The sequence below is a fragment of the Falco naumanni genome, chromosome 13, assembly GCF_017639655.2.
Source record: "Falco naumanni isolate bFalNau1 chromosome 13, bFalNau1.pat, whole genome shotgun sequence".
NCBI classification, from domain to species: domain Eukaryota; kingdom Metazoa; phylum Chordata; class Aves; order Falconiformes; family Falconidae; genus Falco; species Falco naumanni.
In genome coordinates, this window is record NC_054066.1 from 18,083,850 (window position 1) to 18,107,587 (window position 23,738).

Below are 23,738 nucleotides of genomic sequence, written 5' to 3' on the forward strand. Positions count from 1 at the left end.
CTCCTCCTCTTTGATTTGGGCAGCCGGGGGGGCTGCCTGGCAGCCGGCTGTGGGGTGAGGTCCTCTCACCTGCATCCTCCCGGGGCAGGAGCCGATTTCTCACCCCACAGAGCTGGTGCATCCCACTGACTGCTCAGCCCGGCTGAACCCAGCACCAGCCCTCACCAGCTTACTCGTGTTGGGCACAGGGTAGGGTAAAAATGACAACAAATGGGGCATTGCCTGAGCACTGGGAATAGCAAAAACATGCTTTTCCACTTTGCTGCCTCACTTCCTTCCCCTCTCCACCTCTCCCCGGTGGGTTTTTAATGTTTAGTAAAGCTGGTTGTACTCATGATGGTGTTTTGACATATATACTGTCCTCATTTGACACACATACATAGGTCTCTCCCCTCTCTGACCAGAGCTGCCTGTCTTTGAGCTCGCTACTTTTCTGATTACCGCAGTTGTCACTGTTGGAAGTGGGTGGACTGGGCTGACAGCCCCACTTGCCCCAGACAAGCAGGTTGCGTAGCCACGACCTCTATTTCCCATTGACTTGCTCAGCTGCATTTGCAAAATAAATAGTGTATTTTCCTGGATCATGGCTGTGTTTCCTCCTCCTGACAGATACTTTTTTTTAAACAATGATGTCACAACTTTTCCAGGCAATCCAGCTGAAGTACTAGCAGTCGCTCTCTTACTGTTGGCAGGGCAGAGGTCTGCGTGCATCTGGCACAGCCAGCCCTTGCCAGTGAGCTTTGCTCAGCACGGATGGTGCTTTGCGGAGGCAAGGGAGCAGGCACACGCAGAGCTGCCCTACCGAGTTTTATGGCTGCAGAGCCCACAAACCCTGACCTGGCCAGGCCTGCCTGTGTCAGCACCGCCGGGATATCTGCCCTTTGAAAACCTGGCTCCAGGTACAGGGTCTGATCTTGCCAAGCCTCAGAAGAAAGGTCACCACCAAACCGATAAACTGGCTGGTTCCCAGGAAGCTTCCCGAATTTGTTTGAGCAGCTCTTTTGGTACCCATCTCCCCCTTCTCCCACATAAACCCTGCCCAACAGATGGGGGATATTGTCGAGTTTTCCTCTCCTTCAAATTTCTTCTGCAATGAAAAAAACAACCCTCGCCCCACTGCCCACTCCTTCCCCATTTTACTTCTCGGCCTGGGATTCAGGTTTCCTGGGGCTGAGCAGGGCTCGGGACGAGGGCAGATGGGGGGTACCCACAGTGATGCTGTGACCCACCGGGACCCAGCTTTTGCTGCAGCCACTGATCCTCCTTGCGCCTGGTTTTGGTACGGACAAACCTGTGCTGAGTGAAAACGACGCTGGAATGTGGAAGGCTTAAATGCAGCCACCGAGGCTGTGACTTCCCGAAGTTGTGGAGGTTTGATGGGTGCATGGCTGGGCTCAGCCGCACGGTTGGCTCTTGCTTGTCCTGGCAGCCCAGGCAGGGTTCGGCGGCAGCAGCCCCCGGGCCGAGCCCCCCCCCCCCCGCCGCGGGCCGCGGAGCGCTCAGGGCGCCGCTGCCTTCTGCCGGGCCTCCAGCAGGGGGCGAGCGAAGACGGGGTTTGGGCGAGGAGTCCGCGAGCAACATCGCTCCGCGCCGAACCCAGCTGCTGCAGCCCGACGCGTAACATCTGTCGCTCAGAACATCTGGGCGAAAGGAGGCTGTAGCCGAGTGGGGGCCTGTCTCCTCTCCCAGGTAACAAGCGGCAGGACAAGAGGAAACGGCCCCAAGTTGTGCCGGCTAATCCAGGTTAGGTGGGATATTAGGAAAAAATTCTGCACTGAAAGGATGGTCCCATTGGAACAGGCTGCCCAGGGAGGTGGTGGAAATCACCGTCCCTGGAGGTGTTTAAAAAACACATCGATGAAATGCTGAGGGACACGGTTTAGGTGAACTGGGCAGTCTTGGGTTAGCGGTTGGACTCGATGATCTCAAAGGTCTTTTCCAACATAAATGATTCCATGATTCCATAAGATTTGCAGGCAGAGGCAGGTGCTTGGCTGAAGCTTGTCCCCAGGCCCAGTCCATCCCCACCGGTGTGGATCTGCTGTGGGGAAGGACCAGCTGCAGCCCCAGCTGGCCAGGAGCAGCCTGAGAGCCACTGTGATCCCACGGGCGGGATCCTGTGCCACTGGGATGCACCGTGCCTGTTCATGGGGTGGGACCCAACTGCCTGTGGCCACCTGGAGCCTCCTGGCCCGGCCTCTCTGAGAGGGGGCCAGTGTCACAGCTGGAAGGAAGGGAGGCCCAAGCTCTTGCTGTGGAGCTGGTGTTTATAGAGGGGAGTTACACAGAGTGGAAAGCAGAGCCCTGCATTATTTCATGATTCCATGTGCTCACCCATCTGTATCCATCACCTTTTGCCTTATGCTAGTAACTCCTTACAGCACAGGTCAGCATCTGCTTGTACAGTCCCTAACTCCATCCATGGTTCCTAGTAGTCATTGCAGCAGTAGAGGCAAATACCCCAGTACTCTCTTAGCTCATCCTGTTCCCCCTTGCTCCTGCACAGGTTTGTGCTGATCTGTCCCCTGTTTGACTTCAAGGCATCTCCTCTCAGCCCTACAGATGATATGGCAGCACCCGAGGAGGCTGAAACTAGGAATGAATCTCAGGTAGCAGCACCAGAATTCCTGAACGTAGCTTGGGCTTTTAGACAAAGACATTACAAAAATTAGGTAGCAGAATCCCTCCTCTGTGAACCTCCACAGCCTGGCTCCCCTCTGACTTTGTTACTTGAAGCAGAAATCCCAGAGGCCTGTAATTAATGGAGAGTCCAATTCTTTTGGATTTGTGCCCAAGTTTTGCTATAGAAACAGCGTTTAATTCAGAAACCTTTCAGGTCTGTGGCAAGTCCACGTGCAATCCTGACACCACCGCTCTCTTCATGGCCTGTCCCAGGGATGCATGGTACCCTTCGGCAGGAGTTTCTCTCCCTTGTTGAGCTCTTGTTTTTCATTATCACTCAAGCATAAGCAACTGCTCTTCCTCTGCTCATCTGTATCTCCTGGGGCAGCACCACCCCTCCGCAAGCAGGGTCCTGCTCTATTAGCTTTTCAACAAGCTGCAAGAGCTGCTCGGCTGTGACGGCTTCCTCACTGCCCTGCAACACCAGCTGCATATCCAGAGCCAGGATAAGGGATTTCACGGCCCTGGCTCCCAGATCACAGCTTGGACCTACCGGGTTGAGTGCTAGAATATAAGAAAAAGGGGTTTTCTCTGCTGGCAAGGCAGTCATACATAGCAAACCTGTCCCGCTCATGAAAGAGAGAGTATGGAGAGAATTTTGTAGGTGATGGCCAGGGAAGTAAGGTGCAGTGAGAGCCGGGCTTGCGGCCGTGGTGACAGCAGAGGGCACGCTTTGCTGGTACAGCGCTGAGCGTGAAGCCTGTGCACAGTCCCAGGCACTGCTGGACTGCTCTGGATCTGTGGAGCAAGCTGGAAACGTGGGGGTAAGGAAGCAGTCACAGGAATTCAATGCAATTCAATCGTCTGCAAAGCCACATGCCCCGCAGCGCTGCGGCAGAAAGAAAGGAACAGAATTGCCTTCACCGCAGCCAAGCGGATGATGGATTTCTCTGGCTGGGGAATGAGCGTAAAAAAATTCAGAGCACACTGATCCCATAGAGGAGCTGGGGGAGAGGGAACTGGTAAATCAATCTGCAAGTTATTTGCCTTTCCATGCCTGTGCCAGAGTCATAAGGACATCTGGAGGTCTGCCATTACCCCTTCCTCAGGATCCCCCAGTCGGAGGCAGTTTGAAGATGTACAGAGTAGATGGACTCTCTTATTGCTGGTTCCTTCAGGTCAGCACAAGATGGTTTTCTGAGCCAAAGCACATGTTTTTATCTTCATTTAAATGGTATTTTTCCTTTAGATTTTCCTTTAAATGAAATATCGAAACTTTTCAGATGAAGAACACCAGAATGATTCTGCAAAATACTACCTGAGATTACAAAGAACTTCAGTCTATTCAACACTCCATCTATCAACAAAGCTCAGATCTGATGGGAACTCAGTTTCTTTCCTTTAAACAGGTTGAGATGGTTTTAGGGGAATGTTCTCACCAAAGCCCTGGCTCTGGTTCTGCCTCCACTAGCCTTACAATTTCAGCCAAATCCCAAGAGAGGAAAACAGCCAAGGTGGACGTCAGAGCCTTCCTGAGGCTACTCTGGCTCAGGAGCCAAGTCATGTTCTGATGAGCCACAAGACCAGAGAGCAGATGAGCACACCCTTGCTTTCATCGGGTAAGCTTCTGAAATTCAGTGAAACAGATCCAAGACATTTCCCTGCAGTAACATTTTTCCTGTTGCTAAAGGACATCACTGTACTCCCTCCAGCCTCCACCACGTAGAGAGGGGAAGAGGGTGACAGCCACTTGGCTCCAGTGCTGCACAGAGAGATGGAGTCAGAGCCAGCCTGGTCTTCCAAACGTTGTCCCCATTTGGCTGAAAGGGCAACAGTAGCCAAAGTGACCATCAAAACCAGGGATTCCCAATGTGACTGGGGGTCTGTGCTTGCCTGGAACTAGACTGTAGGGAGCCTATCTTCAACTGCAGCAATGTTGCTCCTAGACTGAAGCCCAGCTGGGGATTTTTGCTCTGCAGCAGGATGTCCTGCATGGCCAGGTGGCCAGGGAGGGTTGACAGGGCAGAGCTGAGGTGGATAGATCTTAAAATGAAAAACAAAGGATGGGTGAAGACAGGGGCTAGCAAGGAACAGGTCTGGGCTGAAAGTCTTTAGTAGGGCTAGACTCATGCACACAGAGGTGCTGCAGGTAGCTGGGAAAGAGTGGGGTGCTGAACAGTGTGGATTTGAGCAAGGCATCAAGAATGGCCTCTCAAAACCGCTTCAGGACTCAAATCTAATATCTTCCTCCATTTTATGCCAGCATGACCATATCGGCTTCCTAAAAACAGCCCCACTGGCCTAACCAGAACTCGTCCACCTCAGACCAGGCTCTGCACCTCTGCAAAATCCCATCAAATGTGTCTGGGTCCTGCTGACCCCACATAAAGTTGGCAGGAAACAAGAAAGATGGGGAACAACAACAAGGAGGTTGTTCCTGCACTGTGCCAGGTCCTACAGTTCCCATCTCTGTGTTGGTGTACAGATGGGTCCTAACAGTGCCGAAATGTAGCAGTTTCCATCCCATGCAGCAGTCCAAGGCTGCACTCCAGCCCATTGCTATATGCTGGGAAATATAGATGCTGAACTGATTGCTGTGGCACATCAGTACAGATCCATAGCTGTGGCAGCTCAGGGAGCTGGTAGCCATTCCTCCCTGCTCAGGAGCAATGGGGGCTCCCAGCATCCCCTTCCCTTTGGGATGACAAGCTCAGTGACAGAAGGGTGCTGGGCTGGACGGCTGCTTGCTTTTGGGTTGTGCTGTGCCAGGGATGAGAGCCTGGAGGCTACAAAAGCTGTCTATTCCCAATGCAAGTAAACTGGGGGAGCCCAGCTCACTGCTACTGGCACAGCTCAGAGAAGTGGGGAAATCACTGTTGCTGGGAGAAACCCTCCCTGGGAAATCTCGCTTAAAGGCAGGCAAGAGGGCCAGGATAGGCAGGCAAGAGGGCCAGGATAGGTCTGATGTCCTGGCATCTGCTGCCTTGGCCATTTGCCATGCCCAGGACTGGCTTTGTTTCTTTGATTGAAGGAGGAGAGATGCTGGTTCAGACGATAGCACAGAGAGATGGTGGAGAGAGAAGCTCTAGGGGTCATGGTCAAGGAGCCAATCTGCTCTTTTTGGGTCTAAATCACTCCTGTTGGCCTTGGCAGGAGGCTGTGTTCTGTGCCTGAAACAAGGGAATGTGTCTAAACCAGAGCAGGGGCTGACTCCTCTCTACCAGTTCCCCCATAGCAACACCAGTGCTAGAAGGCAGATAGAGTCCCAGGAGTGCAGGGCTGGGCCTCGCTCAGGTCAGGCAGCTGAGGAAAAGCTGGCTGTGAAGGCAGCACAAGTCAACCCAACCCACAGGGTCTCCTGGGCTACAAATGAAGATTTCTTCTCTCATGGATGTAATTAATTTTGCACCATAATTTGGGGAGGACACAGAGGTTGAAGGCTATGTGTGGCTGTGAATGTCTGCACAAAGGAAGGGAGGCACCACGAAGGGAGGGCAGTCCCAGTTCAACCAGAGGTCTGCCTGGACTGGAACGAGTGACCAGCAAGATTCCTCTTGCTGGACTGTAAAGCAGAGCAGCCACACCTTGGTCCATGGTCCCAGCCCAGCCTCAGAGAACCCAGCCATAAGCATCAGGGTTAAAAAGGGTGAAGGCACATTAATTTGACATGAAACAAAACATCCTTTTTAAGATTTCCCACAAGTCTTTGACTTTCCTCAGCTGGAAATTAAGATGGGGGAGAGACTCTGATACCCCTTTTCTGGGCAGCAGCAGAGCCCTTAACTTGCACACGCTGCCCTGCTCCTGCCAGCGGGGAGATGGCTGAAGGGGCCCGTCCTTCGGACTGCCAGAGGCTTGCAGCAGCTTCGCCTGGCGTGGGCATCAGCCAGCTCATGGCGACAGGCTGGAGGAGTGGGAGAGACTGACCATGCCTGTGGGACAGGGGCATCCCCCGTGGGACCAGCAGGTCCAGTGACCCTGGGACGGAGACGGGTCCCTGCAGGCTCAGCCAGGGACCTGTGAGCCCTGACCGAGGCACCGATTTGTCACCTTGTCCCCGAGCTGCCAAGCTGTCGCAGAGCGGGGCCGCTCTCCCCGGAGGCTGCCGGCTGCCGGTGGAGCTGGCCCGACGGCTGGTGGAGCTGACCGGGGCCATGGGGAGGGTCTGGGCAAGGACCAGTGCCGGAGAGCCCCGCAGGGGCCGGGGATGCAGAAAGGACCCCCGGGGACAATTCAGCATCCCCCGCTCCCCACTCCCTGCAGGAGCCGAGGGTGAATCCGCCCTTAACAGGGCCCTTTCCAGCTCCCCGGGCTCTGCAGCCGTCTCTTACCCGACGGGGCGGGAAGCCGCGCTAGGGCGAGGGGCTTAGGCACCGGGACTGCTGGGGGGCTTAGCCCTGCGGCGTGGGTCAGACCCGTGGGGCGGGCGGCGCACAGCCGGGACCCCCCATCGCCGCGCCGAGGGGCTTGCGGCTGGGGAGAAGAGAGCGACGAGCAGAGTGGGCAGCTCCGGAGGGGCGGGGATTTGGGGGCAAAACGCGCCGGGGGCCGGGGGCGGCCGGAGGGGGGGGACTCGGGGGGCACCGCAGACGCTGGGCCGGCCCCGCGCAGAGCGGAGCATCCCCGGTCCCGGCCCCCACGCCCGTCCCGGGCAGGGACCCTCCCCCGGCGGCTCTGGGCGAGGGGGGCGCCCCCGCCTTGACGTCAGGAGAAGGGTTTATAAAGGCGGAGGGCGGCGAGGAGATCCCCAACGCCGGAGCCGAGCCGCAGCGGAGCCGTCAGCGCCTCCCCGCCGCCGCTTCTCCGTGCCCGACCCGCCGGCGAGATGCTGTCGTGCCGCCTGCAGTGCGCCCTGGCCCTGCTCTCCATCGCCCTGGCCCTCGGCACCGTCTCGGCCGCCCCCTCGGACCCGCGGCTCCGGCAGTTCCTGCAGAAGTCCCTGGCTGCCGCCGCCGGGAAGCAGGTGAGAGCCCCGCGACGGGGCGGCCCCGGCCACCCCTCGGGCAGCCCACTGGGTACCCCGGCCATCCTGCTGCACACCCACACTTCTCTGCTGCAGTCCCCCCCTTCATCCTCCAGAGATCCCCCTGAATTCCTCTTGCAGACCCTCCATTTCGCCAAGAAGAGCCCCTGGCTCCCCTACTGCATACATCCAGCTTTCCTGCTGCAGATCACTCCAGTTCCCCGCTGGACACCCCAGTACCCTCAGTACAGAGCACCAGTTTCTCACTGGACCTTCCCAGCGTCCCTGTTTCAGACCCTCAGTTGCTTGCTTCAGACCCCGATTCCCTGACGGATTCCCCAGTTCCCTGCCAGGGCTGAACCAGTGACAGGCTGGGCAGCTGTGGGTGTCAAGGGGAGACACCCCTCAGCCCAGCCCAGCTGCGTGCTTGCTGGCAGGGGATGAGGAGCAGCCACTGCAGGGGCAGAGGGCAGAGCCCCCACCAAAGCTCTCTGGGGCTTATCCAGGGCACTGAACCAAGGCAGCTGCCCAGGTGCAGCAGGAGGATGTCCTCATCCATGCAAGGAGACAGCCAGGTCTTGGAGGGACAAGAGAAAAAGTGACCCCCAGTGAGAGGGTGACCCACCTCAGCCTCCCCTGTGAGCTCACCCAAAGACCTTTCCCGTGTCACTTTAGCAGCAGCCTCGCAGCAGCCTTGCTGAGCCTGGCACGGTGTGCTGGAGCAGTGGGAAGGGAAGGCGGTGCGGGGCTAGGGTGAGTTCGTTCCGTGCCACGGCCAACAGCAATCTCTTCCCCACACCAGGTAGATGTCAGCGCCCTTCTGCTCCGCTTTATGCCGTAGGCACAGCTGCTGCGCAGCAGCTCTTGGGCTGGGCTCTTTGGAAAGCCAGGGCTCCCCTTCTCCTCCAGAGTCCTGGCATGTCGCTAATCTGGGCACAAAGGTATCTTAGAGGAACAGAGTGGTGAGCCCCAAAAGCCAAGGAGTAATTGTGGTCTCTCTCTCTCTTTTTCTCCCTTGTCCCCCAAGGAACTGGCCAAGTACTTTTTGGCAGAACTGCTCTCAGAGCCAAGCCAGACAGAAAATGAAGCCCTGGAGTCTGAGGACTTGTCCCGAGGGGCTGAGCAGGATGAAGTGAGACTGGAGCTGGAGCGCTCGGCTAACTCAAACCCCGCTCTGGCGCCCCGGGAACGCAAAGCGGGCTGCAAGAACTTCTTCTGGAAAACTTTCACATCTTGTTAGCTTTTGAAACCCATCTCTCCTCCCTGTCCATCCCTGCCTTCTTCCTAGCCCCCCGCCCTGAGCAGAACCTTCACCACAAGAGGCGAAGACTGTAAATACACAATCCACGATTATGGTAAAATTAAACAAACAAGGAAAAATTGAGTTTGATTTCCAATTGTTTTAATAAAACTTTCTGTTCCAATTGTACACAATTTGCTTGAGTTGTGATTTCTGACTAGTTCTTTAATGACATGCACTCTGCGACTCTTTCAGATGTACTATTTTTAATTCTTTGTTGCAATAAAGTTTGTTTCAAACAGTGATGCTAAGACTTGGTGGTCAATGGGAAAACCTAAGTCACCTCTCTGGCTGCTTCTTTTTGAAATGCAACTCATCTCAGGGCAGCAGCAGCAAACAGCATGCGCGTGCACACATATGCACACACACACACCATCTCTTCAAGTGTGGTTTTTTTTGCTGTGGGCTTTCTAAGGGACCAAGAAACGCAGTGGTATTTTAGATATCAAATCCCTGTAATTGTGGCTGAGTCAAATTGACAGCACTGGCACTTCAGTCAGTCTAGAGGATTTACACCCATCACCAGAGGCATCACTATAAATCACAGCTGTGTATTCCAAGCGATGGGGATAATAAAAGCGGTTCACAGTACAAATTTACCCTACACATACCTCATTCTCTCCTCAGCCACAAACACTAAAAGGTTTTCTTACCTGTCTTACTTTACTTCTTGCAACATCCCCGGCAAACACTGCTTCAGGGATTCCTTCTGGAAGTTTTCCTTTGTTTTGCTGTGCAGGGGGAGGTTTGTATCCCTGTAGAGCTGAGATGTTAACCCCGTGCCATCAGCCCCTCTTCACCCAATAAACTGGTTACAGCAGGTTTTCTACCCACTACATCACCATTAAAGGCAATGTTAAAAGGTTCAGTAGGGCAGGAGACAGCATTGGGGAAAAAGCATGCTTCTCCCAATGGCAGGGAAATTCTTCATGCTTTCGCAGAGTCTCTTCCTTTTCTGGCTGTGCTGATTTGTGACATGCGGTTGTGGGTGAGCTGGAGCCGAAGAGTATGGATCCTGTATAGGGGGTGGGTATCACTGATGCGAAATTCATTATTCAGGGTTAAAGGTTAACCAACATTTTGTAGCCATCATAAGTGGAGGAAAGGTGAAAAATGGGGGATCTTAGAGATGTTCATAGGTGGAGGACTGAGCACGACCCCAGTGGAGGAGGATTCCCTAACTGAGGGCATGTTAAGTTGCCTCTGGTCTGCGCTGAGCGTAGCTCTCCGTGAGACATCACTCTTGATGGCTCATGGGCCGTTGCCTTTATTCTTGGTCTGTGCCTGCCCTGCTTTCCCTGTGGGCAGGGGTTTGTTAGATTCCGATGGGGGGCAGGTGAATCCCTTGTCACTGGGAACTATGACAGTGCCCATGTGAAATCCAAGCCCTGCCACGCTCCTCACCACTGAGCCTGGCTGGGCTGCTCCACAGCTAACTGGCAACAGGCAAGGGCAGCGGGGACATGCACGGGGAGGGGAGATGCCGGCATCGCCCCCTCCGATCCCAGAGGCAGGACTGGGTGCTGCCTGATCCCTGCCTGCTGCTGCCGAGGGAGCTGAATCCTGCACCCACTGCAGAAGCCTTGCAGTGGCATGATGCTGCATGTCCCCAGCCCCCGGGAGCCTCTCCTCCTTCTCCCTTGTAAGAGGGATAGGTTTTGTGGTGTGACCCGGGTAAATGTGGGGTCCCTGGCCCCTACTGTCCCCCACGTGGTGCGGTGGGGTTAGGGGCTCTGTCCTCCTTACCCGAGCTGGCTGCATTGCAGACTGGGCAGGGAACGGTGATCCTCCTGGTGCTTCGGGGGACAGGGGGGGCCCTGGCACACAGGGCACCCTTTTTCATTCCCTGGTTTTCTGTGACTGGTGCAGCTGTGGAAGGTGCAGGATTAACTCACCCCTGGGAGAGGAGCAGGCCTGGCACTGCTGGCGGGGGGAGCCTCCAACAAAAAGACCTTTGAGAAACACAGGTAAGGTAGATCATTTCTCAGCCCTAAAAGCAGAGTGAGAATGGGACCCCATTTGAAAGTGTGGAGACAAACTCCCTGAAGAGAGAGCGACAGTCCTAGCTCACATCTGATTCCTTTGGTGCCGTGCATCATCAAGGGAGCCAGGTTTTAGGCAATTCAGTAAAGCAAAGACCTCCCTACCCCTGGCTCCTCGTTCCTGTCTTGACCGAGCTTCCACTTAGCTTTCCAAAAGCAGCTAATTCTTCAGTGCAGAGACAGTCTCAAGGCAGCAACTAAGAACAGAAAGGGGGTGGAGGTGCCAGGGGCTTGAATATTCTTATGCACAGAGTCTATCTTTCATGGGATATAAATAGATCACTACTCACCTGAGGTTTTTCCTCTTGGTCACTATGCTCAGCCAGTGCTTCTGAAAGGCATTTAATCCTGCCAATTGCAGGAGTGAAAGCCATCACAAATAAGGATGTAGATGATCCTCAAGCACAAGCAGGAATTAAAGACAGAGTGATTCACATGCTACACCAGGCTGTTTCAGCAATACAGCTGGCGACACGGCACAGCAGCTTCTGCAAAGCTTAATGAAGATATACTGGTGGAGGCATGTGCGAACATCCTCGGTTCAGAGGCAGAAAGACAAACCTGCTCCTTCCATCAACTCAGCAGCTCCTGGAGTTTGGGGAGATGGGTCCCAGGGCATTAAATACAGCATCACCACATGTAATTGCACTGCAGCAGCGCCAGCAATCCCAGGTGCTGGGAGCCACACAAACACAATGCAAGAGGCGATCTTGCCCTGCTGAGCTAAAAAGACTAGAAACACAAAGAAATATTTATTGTTTCTCTTTGACAGGTGAACATTGTGGGGTAAAGAGATTAAATGACTATATTTAATCCTTGGCCACGCAGCTACAAAACAGTGTTCCAGGCTGGGAAGACTCTTCCTGGGCAAGGCTGAATTTGGGATGTGCACGCAGGTCAGCTCCCATGGGCCAGAGCTGCCAAAAGGGGAGAGCAGTTATTGTGAGAGGTTTGCAAGTGATGTTCTCTGCAGCTCAGAGCCGAGTCTCCATGAAGGAGCAGCCTCGGCATGGGCCTGAGGGAGGTTAGGGGCTGTGATGATCCACACGCAGCTGATTCATCTCCCCTTTTAAACTCAGTGTCACGGGCAGACCCAGAGCAATCCCTATTCTAGCAGGTGCCTTCAACCTGGTGATTCATCTGAGGCAGGCCAGAGAAATGTCTGCGAGGAACCACATAAAAGGGATTGAAACTGCTGTCTGAAGAGTTGCTTTTAATGAAAACTAGAAAAGGTTGTATAGGCCTGGAAACACACATCCCCTGATGGGAAGTCAGTGGCAAGCTTTTCAGCCATCCCCAGCAGCAAACTCTCCAACTAACGATTCCAGGGGGACTCATTCACTCTAGCAAGCAGGACAGGATTTTTTTTACGTGCAGCCCAAATTGGTAAAAAAAGGCAAGTCTTCCTTGGGCCAGCAGGCTTGTTGGTGACAGATAGCTTGAAGCAATCCTACCTGTGGTGCAGAGGAAATACCTGTGGGATCCAGATTTCATAGCCTGAGTCTATTCTTGCACCCGCTAACTCCTTTCGGCTCTGCAGAAAAGATCAAGAGCCTGGACCCATGGGCACAACTACTCTTCACCCAGAACAGCCTGTAAGATGCTCTGTACTGCCTTTGCCTTTACTCTGCCTCTGTGGCTCTTAAAAAGCATTACACCATCACACTGATCCGCAGCCACCAGGAGCATCTCAGATTCCCAGACCTCTGCTCTCACCACAGGAACTTCATCCCTTTCACCCTGCCAGCTCCAAGCATCTCTGGGGAGCATCAGAGCAACCCCAGCCCCCATATGGGTCTGCACCAGGCGTCTGGAAAGAAGCACTTGCTACTGCAACTGAGTCCTAATTCTCTGAAAGCAAAGCAGCAGCTTGTTTATTGACCAGGGTGAGAAAAGCTATACCTAGGTAATAAAAGTTATTATGATAAAGGAACAGACTGTACTCTGCTCTCTGAATACCTCCTGACTCTTTGACAGCCTCTTACCAGAATAATGCAATAAAACTCACTTACACTGAGCATTTTCTTCTCCTTTGTCTTTGTTCTATTAGGCAATTATTTGTTAGTTTTTGTCAACACCTAATTGCACTTGGGAGAATAGCTGTTTGGCCAGATGCTGTGAGTACCTCAGAAGACTTTTTTGGATCCCAGCCTTTAGAGATTTACCCCATAAACGACTTGTAGAACACACACAAAAAAATATAAAATTTACAAGGTCACAAAAAATCACCACGTTCAGTTTTTTTCTCATACGTGTAGTACAAATGTCAGTTTGTGCCATGAACTAATATTTCCAACATCATCTGACATCGAAACCCACCTGGTCATTCAATTAACAACATCAATTTAATGAAGGTCCCCAGTATTTCCTACGGAGAGGTTCCCTGAGAAAGCATAAAATGATGCACTCAAACCCAGACTGTGTTCATCACCTGGGTTGGCTGTTGGACCAGAGAGAGAGGGATTTGGTCCTCCACACAACGCCAGAGCATGCCTCCCGATGCTCTCTGCTGCTTGCCTCCCCCTCCCATGCAGCTGGCTCTTGCAGCCAGCAGCCTGCTGTGCTCCGTGGTGCGGAGGAAGGAAGCGCTCCTGGCCTCCAGCCCTGGCAAAGCATTCCCAGGAGGGGACCTGAGAGACGCTCCGAGCCCTCCCTTGCTCGTCCATCACCCCTTGTTAGATCACCCTGGGCACAGAGCAGAAGGCACTGAATCCCACCGGCTGGCAATAAGCCTGGTGCTGCTATGCCCCGAGGCAGAGCGTTTGCTCCCTTACACAGATCTGTGTTCTGCCTGCAAGGAAAATCTCTCCTCTTGCTCGGGACTGAGGTTTAAGGAAGAAAAAGGAACCCGCTGGAAATTGGCTGTCACATTTGCAAGGCTCTTACGTAAATCTTCGCTGCCACCTCTTTTCTTCCCTATTTCACTTCTTGTGCCTCTCAGGGTTTGTGATTCTTCCCAGGGGCTCAAATACAGTATTTCTTTCCCTGTGCCCCAGCCTGTTCCCCAAAGGGTGCAATGTGGGGGGACGTCGCTGAGCACGAGCCCGGGAACGGGGTGCGCTGCAGCCAGCAGAGAGAGCCAAAGAGCGCAGATTGCCCTATTGATGGCTGGATCTGTGAGCTGGTGCTTAGGGTGGGTGTCCCCTGTGCAAGGGGCTGCCTGGGCTCTGGCTACGACCTCACCACAGGCAGATGGGCTGGAGACAGGAGTCCTGCAGAGAGGGGGGCTCCCCATGGAGCGGCACTCTTGGGGAGCCAGGGCTGTGTGAGAGGCTGCAGGCAGTGCTGCTGCACTGACCAAGATTCCCCGCCCCCCCCAAACCTAAGTGCCTGCTTTCCATTTCTAAAGGGCATTTTTCATGTCAGAGATGCCAATTTTTAATGGATTAGAAGAAAGTTAAATAATGTGAAAGTAAGTGAACTGGTCTAAGGTTAAATGCAGTGACGTTTGTTCTAATGGCAAACCTGTAAGAAACTGCTTCCGTGCACATCTTCTTTCCCCTGGCATTCTTTGTTGTTTTTCAGCATCCAAACAATTCCTTATTCGCTCAGCTCTTCTGAAACTTCACAGTCTAAGCAGCAATGGCAGGGGCAGAGGGAGGAAGGGCTATGTCCAGTTAAAGACAGGGGATCAGATGGGCCGTGGTGGCAGCACTTTGTCACAATGTGTGGCAGTCATTGTTTCCCAGAAGTGAGAGCTCCAGGCTGCAGGAGACTGCAACTTCCATGGCTGACTGAGAGCACTGATTGAGAGTGAAGAGCTGCCCCTTCTTCCCCAGATAGATGCTGAACTGGAGAAGCTGCATGGACAGGTCCCACCAATTCCCAGTCACGCCAACCCCAAGCCATGCCTAGATGACAGGTCCCAGGAGGACCCAGGGGATCACGGAAGGACTGAAGCCATAGACATTGGTGGCAGGATCACACCAGAGCTGGTACCAAAGCCGCAGGAGAAGAACTGGACCATCCAGAAGGAGGACCTGAAAGAGGTTGCAGGCATCCTTCAGGAAGCCAGGTTCATCCGGCCAAACATAGGAGAGCTCCCAAGAGCCCTGAGGGTTTGTCTCCACAACCCAAACCCCACCCTAGTAGAGATGACCCTGAGGATCCTCCAGCAACTGTCCACAGCCATGGGTTCAAACACCAAACAACACATGAAGGACTTGGGCTTTCCCCTCATTGCTCTGTTTAGGGAAAGCAAGAGTAGCATGAGAGCTGCAGCCCCGGCTGCCGTGAACGCCTGGGCTGCACAGATCAGCATAGTGGAGTAGCTGGCTAGGCAGGACATTTCAGAAGATCTAGGTGAAGAAATACCATTACAGAAGCAAGAACTGATGCAGTGGCTGGCTGAACAGCTGCCAGCCCTCAAGTCAGCTCCCTCAGACCTGCTTCAGTGTGTCCCTCGCCTCTACTCTTCCCTACAGGACAGCAACAGGGATGTGCAGCCAGCCTCGCAGGCAGCCCTGCCTTTCTTCATAATGCACCTTGGCTTTGAGAAGATGACAGAAGCCACCAGTGAGCTGAAGGCAGCTGCAAAGGACCATGTACTTGCAATACTAGAGAATGCCAACAACAATCTGTCCGCCCAGTCCACTGCTGCTGCTAAGCCTCTTTCCAGACACCCTAGAGTCACCACCATGGCTGCTTTCCCCTCTGTTCTAACCACAGCACTTGCAGCAACAGCCTTGTCTTCACAAGCATCAGCTAAAGAGCCAGCACCCAAAACCAGTGAAGATGAGAAGCAGCATCCCAGAGAACTCAAGTCAGGAGAAGCAGTCCTGAAAGACATAGGTGCAGCCAAGGGAAAAGCACAAATGAATTCCATTCTGGAGGATGGGGCCAGCAAACTGGGATCTATCTTCATCATTGTCCCCAAGGGGAAAGAGCAGAGAATGAGGGATGAGAAAGGCAGCAAAGTTCTGCAGTGGAACTTCACTGCTCCCAAAACAAATCACAAAACAGGAATCTGGCAGGTCAAGAGTTTCTTTAGGAAAGCGTTTCAGTAAGAAACCTCAGCATGATTCAAACACAAGATCTGAAGTCACCTGCCAGCATGCAGGAGATGCTCCCTCAAAGCTAGGGCCCACCTGCTCTCCGGGAGGAAACTTCAGCATGGTGGATGTGGCTCCCCAGAGGCTGCCCCCACGTGCAGGTGAGAAAATGAACAGCCTGGTCTCCGGAAAATACTATCACTTTGGACTGAGGGATATAATTCAGTTAGAAATGATCCCTGAATTCTAAACCCTGCCTATCTCCGACACTGATGACACATGTCATAACACCACCTCCACCATTAATTCCCTTACTTGTCACATTAGCTGTGGTGATACTGACACCAGCATCCATGCAATGACAGAAACTGAGGACATCCTGAGACAGAAGAACAAAGTAGAAGCCATGTCTGGTCACATTAATGAGTTCCTTATAGCCAGCTTTCAATGACTCAACTTTATCAACCAGCCACAGGAAGCAGATAAGAAATAGGGGAAGGAACAAATCGTTCTGTGATGTAACTATGTCTTCCAGGAGAAGGAACTGGGTCAGCAGGCCTCAGTGGAAGTGCTTAAGGATGTAACGAACAATCTCTTTACCTTAAAGCCAGACATCCTGAATGCAGACCATTAATGTCTTGGTGAAGAGGGTGATGGAAAAATCTGACCAGACACAGATTTTTTTTGTGCCTTGCTGAAGCTGCTCCAAGGCAGCCTGACTGCTGAGGGCAGCCCAGATAAATTTTCTGACCTGTCGGCCAACTGCCTGTAGAGAAGGACCACCAGGCTTCTCCCAGGCACCATCAGCACCATCAACCTGGATGAAATCCTCTGGATGCCCGTGTACTCATGAAGGCTCTTGCAAAGGAAAAACTGAGGCAGCACACAAACAAACTCCACTGTGGACCCTGAAAACTCTGCTGTAAAAATTGTGCAGGCTGAAAGGAGTGAGGATCCTGGACCGCTTCACCCTGATTGAGGACACAGCTGGCTCTGAGGTGGAAGCTTACCTCCAAAAGACAGTTAGTCCTACTGCCAAGCACGTGGCAAACAAAACCGAAGTAGGAGCAGGGGAGGAGGTCCCCTAGGCAACTTGCAGGGTTGCAAAGGACAAAGCAGGTTTTAGAGAGCATCTTCTAGAAAATTTGCTCCAAGGAGAGTTTGAGGGAGGGTTTAGAGGAGTTATATGAATGCAAGAAAAAACGGCCCAAGGGGAAGTTGGAATCTTTCCTAGAAAACCTCTCACTCTTCTTTCAGAGCTGTGTGAAGCAAAGCCTGGCCATCATCCAGGCAGAACAGGACACCAGAGAGCGTTTTCCTCCTCCCTTGGGGATGTACCCTGAAATGGAAGCATCTCCCCTTAGATCAACAGGAATCCCAAGAGGGACCATAAAGGGAAAGAAGGTGATGCCATCCTGCCAGCTGGAAAACCTGCCATTCACCTGCAGCAGCAACACAGCCTTGAAAGCAAAGCAACCCACAGCAGGCTCCCCGCCAGCCAGCTCCCCTCGAAAGATGCCAATGTCATGCTTCTCCCTTCTTTCCACGGCTGCACAACAGTGATGTCCCAAGGGACATGAAGAACCACCAGCAGATATAGCACTGGGACCTCAGAACCAGCCAGCCCTCCTCCACACACACATCAATGGGCAGATGGCACGAACCACGGATCAATAAAGAAAAATCTCCAGCATGAATACCAGGTGAGTTATCTGTGGGCTGGCACCCCAGGGCTGCAGCCCCCCGGAGCCAGTCCTGGTTTCTAGTTGATGTCTCTGTTGCTGTTGTTCAGAAGAGAGTGGGGCAGGTAGTGCTGGGGCACAGGTACTCAGCTGGGGAGCGTGTTAAAAGCATGTGCTTACCTAGGGAGATGTCACTCCAGCTCAGGCTGGCTCCTTGAGTGGGCATGCAGAGGCTGATCCCTTCCCCAGGGGTGCAGGTAAATAAAAGAGCAAATTGTTGCTCTTTCCAAAGAGGAGACAAGTCTTAAGACCAGGAGATGGGCAATCCAGGCAAAGGGAAGAGGGTCTTCCAGGTTCCCTCTGCATTTCAGGGAACAGCTATAGGGTTTGCTTTTTTCCAGAGCTCACAGTCTTCGTGCTTCCGTGTCACAGTACACCTTTTTAGTCTTTAAAAAAATGCAAGTGGGTGAGACCAATGCCTTAAGACAAAACTGAACCCAGAGCACACAAATCCAGGCAGCGCACAGGGCAGAGAACCAGCCAGGGTGCTGACCCTGCCTGGACAACCTCCACAGGGGTCCTTCTGACGTGGGATTTTCTAGCAGTCAAAACATTCATGGTCAGTAAGGTATCAGACCACCAGTGCCCGGGTTCCCAGCTGGGAGCTGCCTGAGGAGATCTGGGCTTTCAAACAGCATCTCTGCCTGTCCGCACAATGACCATCAGCTGCCCAATGAGCCTACCAAGGGCAAAGGCTGAAGTTTCTGTTTTCTGTTAGGTAAAATCAGTAAGACATAGGCTTTCAAATCCATTTTCACTTGTCAAACTGAAAGAGTTCAGGAAAGCAGAGTTGCTATGGACAACTGCAGAATGCCAGTGCCTCATCCCAGCCCATCCCTCCCATGTTTCCCAAGGAGCGCGCTGTTATTCTCATGTAAAGCCACCTTGATTTGTCTTGTCTGCAAGTTCCTGAAGGTAGGAGTCCTCAGCTTTGTGTCAGGTACGACAGTAAGCACTTCAAGGATGATCACAAAATTGCAAGGCTTACTTGATAATAGACAATTCAGCCAATTACAAAATGCTATTAAGCATTCATACTCAGGCAGGGTGACTAGCTGCCTGGTGAACATGGAAAAGCAGTATTTTTAATTAAAATAAGAAAAAAGGAATACACAGTCTGATTACTGGACAACAAGAAAAATACACCCCAGAGATCTCAAAGTGTAATTACCCTTTCTGAGTGGCCAAAATTATTAGCTTGCTGCACACTATCATTCTCTCTAATGCTGCTTACAAAGCCACAGCGACCCCCTCACCTACCCCTTTCTCCCAGTGTTGCACCTGCCCAGAGGCTACCCCAGTACCCATGAAATTATGCTCTGGTACATCCATATCTAGTTTCTGCCTTTTTTTCTGACTGGGTAGCTGGAGGATTCACAATGAGAACATGGCTGACACCTCTGCAGTTTCTTTTCTTCAACTCCTTCCTGCTCTGTCCTTGGGACACCCTCCCTTTTTTTTTGCTAGACACAAGCTTTGAGGCTGGAGTGGAGCTGTGTAGCTTACACGCAATGCAATTGGGTGTCATTTGTGTGGTCTTCCAAAAGTAAATTCATATCCATGTTGAGCTCTGAGATCAGGTGACCGGACACGCTGTTCCAGGAGGTTTCCTTCAGGGCTGTGCTCCCTTTTTTCTGGTAGCCAGTGCCCCATGAGCAGCTGCTTTTATAGCTTCCTCTCCACCGAGTCCTGGAAATGTTCTGTACAGATGCACAAACATCATTCCAGCACAGCTACCTAGAAGGGCTGTCCATTTATTGCCCTGTCACTCAGTTCACACTCAAACTTGCCCAATAATAGTGTTCCCCTCGCAAAAGCCTCTCTGGCAAGGTGCTATCACCAGTCCGTTCTCCTGACCCACACGGCAGCTGCAGTGCTGCATCTGACACACTGCTAGAGGAAAAACCACCAACCATCAGACAGCACTGATACGGTGAGGCCACACATTATGTTGTAGTCAGAGGACACAGGCAGATGCCTCTCCTATTACGCTGAAGGCCTAATACATTCCTTAAGGATTCCAGAGACTATAGAAAATGGGGGAAAGTTATGTGTTTGGAAGCCTTGTGGTATTTGCCAGGCAGGCAGACTATTCATCATGATGCATCACATTTTTAGAGTGCCTCGGGGCCCTTGCCAGCAGGCAGAAACCTCCTGTAACGGGTGCAGCACAAAGTCAGAGCAAGTGATAGTCCCTGTCCTGTAGATATTACATGTGATAGGAGGTAAGTGCATCAGCAGAGATGTCCTGGAGTCCTACAGGAGCAAGTGGCCTCTTGAATATTCTCAGTGTGTTCTCACGTGTGCCACTCAGCACAGCCCCTGAGCAGCAATAAGGAGTGTCCTGAACAGGAAGATCATGATTTGCAAGTTATTCTTGCTTGCATCTCCTTGCTCCTGGCAGAGAACAGCACGCAATGGGGCATCATACTCCAGTAAGGATCTAGGTGCTTGTTCTGGGGTTTTCCCAATACCAGCTACATTTGGGTAGTGTTAAGAAGGAGAGCAAGGCTTAGAAATATGCTTTGCACTCAGATCTGGATGGTGGAGGCCTGCGTCCTGGAAGACCCATTTCCAGCACATGTAACCCAGCCTGCCAGGAAATCATGCCTTCTGTCAGGGACATTTTGTAATTTTAGAGAGTCCCCCAGAGACAGAGGAGCAGGTTCCTGCCTGTGAAGCAAGGGTTAAGAAATGGGTCCTAACACGCATGATAAGACTTTGGGGTCCAGGGATGCTCCTACCAGCAACACATCCTGAGGTTTGCTGGATGGCAGTTCAGTTTTGCCCCATCCTGCCTCCCAGACAGCCAGTCCTCCAAGCTGTTCTTTCTCCCTCACAGGAGGGAAAAAGCAAAGACCAAAAGAGCACTTGGGTCACGAGGCGAAGGCGGCGAGCAGCGAAGAGCTCATGAGGGAGAGCTGACCTGGTGGTACCTTTTGCTCTTTTCTGGTTCAGTCCTCTTCCATTTGCCGGAATCATGACCAAACTGCATGCTCAGGAGATAGCAGGGTCAGGGAGATCAATGAATTATAAATAAATACAGTATAAACAGATCAATCAGAGGGATAAAAACATTTGACAGAGCCACACTAATTAAAAATATAATAATCTAGATAGCGGACATTTATTTAAAATGGTGCAATTACAGCTTTTAATCATCCAGGTTTAAATTAACAGCAGCAGCAAAGTGGCTGTGCAAACGTGTTATCTGTAATGAACTGATATTAGAAAGCCAGCTTGGTGATCTCTTCCTCTCTCAGGCTAATTCTCCCTCCTCTCATTGTAAAATAACCTTTTGGTGTCATTTTCTTGTAGAGTCTTGAAGATGAAGACACAATATTGGAGCTAAATTAAATCCCCTTCACATATTTCTCCTCTTTCAAGCTGTAAAAATTGCTGGTATCAGTCATTCACTCTCTAGTGCTGACGCAACCACACTTGAGGAGAACATCTGGGGGCCCCAAGAGTCATTATAGGGAAAATAAAATCCTATATTACAATCAGTCAGCAATTAAAAGGCAGGATGCAGGAGGGCCAATCCTGCAAGATGCTGAGCAGTCTTGGTGGGGAAATCAAATGGTAGACTTGTGATGCGCTGGGGCTCTTTTCTTCTTCACTGGGTTGATTGAGACCAGGCTAGAAAATTTCTACATCTGCTCCTGCCCAGCACAAATGGCCTTAGAAGTAGCTCATGTTAATTCAGGTCAGTGCTGATCCAGATCTTACAGGTTTAGTACCACCAGCTAGTGCCGTCTCCAGAGCCGTGGGGCCAATGTTGCCTCGGCTGGGCAGGTCCCAGCCAGGCTTGGCACTCCAACAGGCATGGTGTAGCTGAAGGCAGCGCTCAGCTTGCCATGTGAAGCCCCCGTGGTTAGAGGGGGCTTGACGCAGGCACAGGCAAATCAGAGACACAAAAGCTCTCTGCACCTGGCATGGGTCTGACTTAGCAAAGTGATGGGTCTGATCCGCTCTGGGCAACTGTCATCTTTCTTCCACATATGTATCTACACCTGCCCTGTAAAAGCATCTTTCCTACACAAGAGCCCAGTGTCTACCAGCCAAGACGCTGACAAGTGTTCAGTGCAATGACGGAAGCGAGCAGATTTACAGACACATGGCAAGCAAAACTGTTGAAGGCAAAACCTTCTAGACATGGCTCTCCTGAGGTGTGTTTGAACCAGCAGCCAAGGAGAGGCAATTCTCCACCGGCTGCAGAAGCCCTCCTGCTCTGCAGCCTCTCCTCCCTGCCAGCCAGCATGCTCAGCTCTGCCCTGCCCCTGCCTTTGCTCTGCCCCTTTGTCACAGTCCACACAGGGAGAGTCACAGCTGGGTAGAAACTGCCCCAAAAGTTTCTAAACTCAAGACTCTGCTTCCAGCGGTGCCCCTGACACAAGTTCTGCAGCTCACGCTGGTGACAGAGCAGTGTGGGTCCTGCTCACAGCGTTGGGATGCTCCACATCTCAGCTGGATTTGCTTCTAGGCTGCAAGGAAAGAGAGAAGATGAAAAAAAAATCTGCAAGAAAAGTAGTTTTGGAAGTAGAAAGATTTCTGTGTAGGAAATTAACACCATGCAGCAAGAGCATATGTGTGACTGTGTGTGTGTGCGTGCCTGCACACGCACTTCTGCGTGCGTAAGTCACGGCTCCTTACGGAGCTGCTCACCACCCAAAAAAATGGGTTTTGGCCACTGTCACCACACGCAGTTATCTACCTACATCCATAGTCCAGAGCACATGACTAAAATCAGGAGCCCTTCGGAAAGGGAATTTAATCTAATTAGCACCAAACCCTCCTTTCTTTTCTGTTTACCAGAAGGGTGTGCAAACATACAGTGAGAGAGCAAGTGAGAGTCACACAGTCCGCACGGCCGCAATGGGCAACGTAATTACCTGGCCTGCACATTAAGATTAATAAATATTAACTTTACTTGTGTTTTTACTGTCCACCTAAGATGGAAACAATGAGCTTTACTACTTAATCAAATTAGAGCTGTAAAATTATTTCCCTTTTAGAAGGTTCATTTCTGTTTTGCTGGCAATTAATGTTGATGATTTGAGCCCCGTCTTTAAAACATTTTGAAATATGGAAAACGGCAGAAGTGCCACAGTGCATTAATGGAGCCATAATACACATCAGGTAATAAAGCATGAAGAGCCTGTTTACTTTGAGTACTCTAATTATTTAAGAGCTTTTAAAAAGAAAAAGAAAACATGTGAAAACTTTCATTTCATTTAAATTTGTTTTATAAAAACAAACAGAAGAAAAAAGAAACAGAACCCCTTTTTTGAAGTGTTGCTTTGAAATTTACAGCAGGCAGGCCAGGTCCCAGGCAAACAGCGAGGAACAAATTCTCCCTTTTGTTTTCCTCTTGCTTTTCTCTCTTCAGCATGTGTGGGGCAGGGGGGACCACTCACACGCTGGATGCTCCTGCACTGTCACAGCACTAGCAAAACTAGCCGGCTGCAACAAGGCTTTTACCGTTGGTCAGATTCTACTGTCCATGCTGTTTCCTCATCCTCTTCAGAGCAGTCCACCCTGCTTCTTGCCTCTGCTGTGTCTGGATTCTTCCTTCTCCAGCTCCTTTTCCAGCCAGCCCCTCCTTATCCAGGACCCCTGCTTCCCCCAGGGCCTCTCCTCCATGCAGGGCACTCTCTCCTCCCTCAGCTTCTTCTAGGTCTTGCCTCAGCCTACACCCTCCCTCATCCAATACCTCTCTGCCCTTCCCCTTAGAGCTATTTAACTACTTAGCAGGAACCAGCCACAGCTGCACCTTATCCACATCAGCCAACCCACCGCCCCTGAAGCCATCCCACAGCTGTATATTATCGATGTTCGTTAACCTGCCTTCATTCCTCTGCAATTCCTCTACGCCATCTCTGGAAACACCTCAAGGAATCAATGCACTGCCTCGTAGCAGCGTGCCACCCGTCACTGAGCTGCAGGGGACACTGTCATTGCCTGGTCTAAAACATCCAAAAACCCCCTCAGCTGTTCCTTCATCTGAGCTGCAGCTCTCTGGTGGGGCAGTGCAGCTCCCACAGCTCCCTTGCCTTTGCAGAACCAACAAGGTTTAAT

General features: G+C 51.9%; 1 protein-coding gene and 1 pseudogene across 1 annotated transcript; both read left to right on the top strand.

Annotated features, from left to right (window-relative positions):
* Nucleotides 1-7,381: 7,381 nt before the first annotated feature.
* SST (somatostatin) lies at nt 7,382-9,124 on the top strand. The gene is made up of 2 exons (XM_040613416.1): nt 7,382-7,585; nt 8,613-9,124. Exons 1-2 carry the CDS (start codon nt 7,448-7,450, stop codon nt 8,823-8,825), a joined length of 351 nt encoding a protein of 116 aa, XP_040469350.1. The 5' UTR covers nt 7,382-7,447; the 3' UTR covers nt 8,826-9,124.
* Nucleotides 9,125-14,383: 5,259 nt separating this feature from the next.
* LOC121096929 lies at nt 14,384-17,481 on the top strand (annotated as a pseudogene).
* The last annotated feature ends 6,257 nt before the right edge of the window (nt 17,482-23,738 follow it).

Excerpts from the sequence above, each read along its gene's own strand:
- SST (XM_040613416.1), top strand. The coding sequence starts at position 7,448 with ATGCTGTCGTGCCGCCTGCAGTGCGCCCTGGCCCTGCTCTCCATCGCC. Across the intron at positions 7,586-8,612 it reads CTGCCGCCGCCGGGAAGCAG|GAACTGGCCAAGTACTTTTT; the intron begins GTGAGAGCCCCG and ends TTGTCCCCCAAG.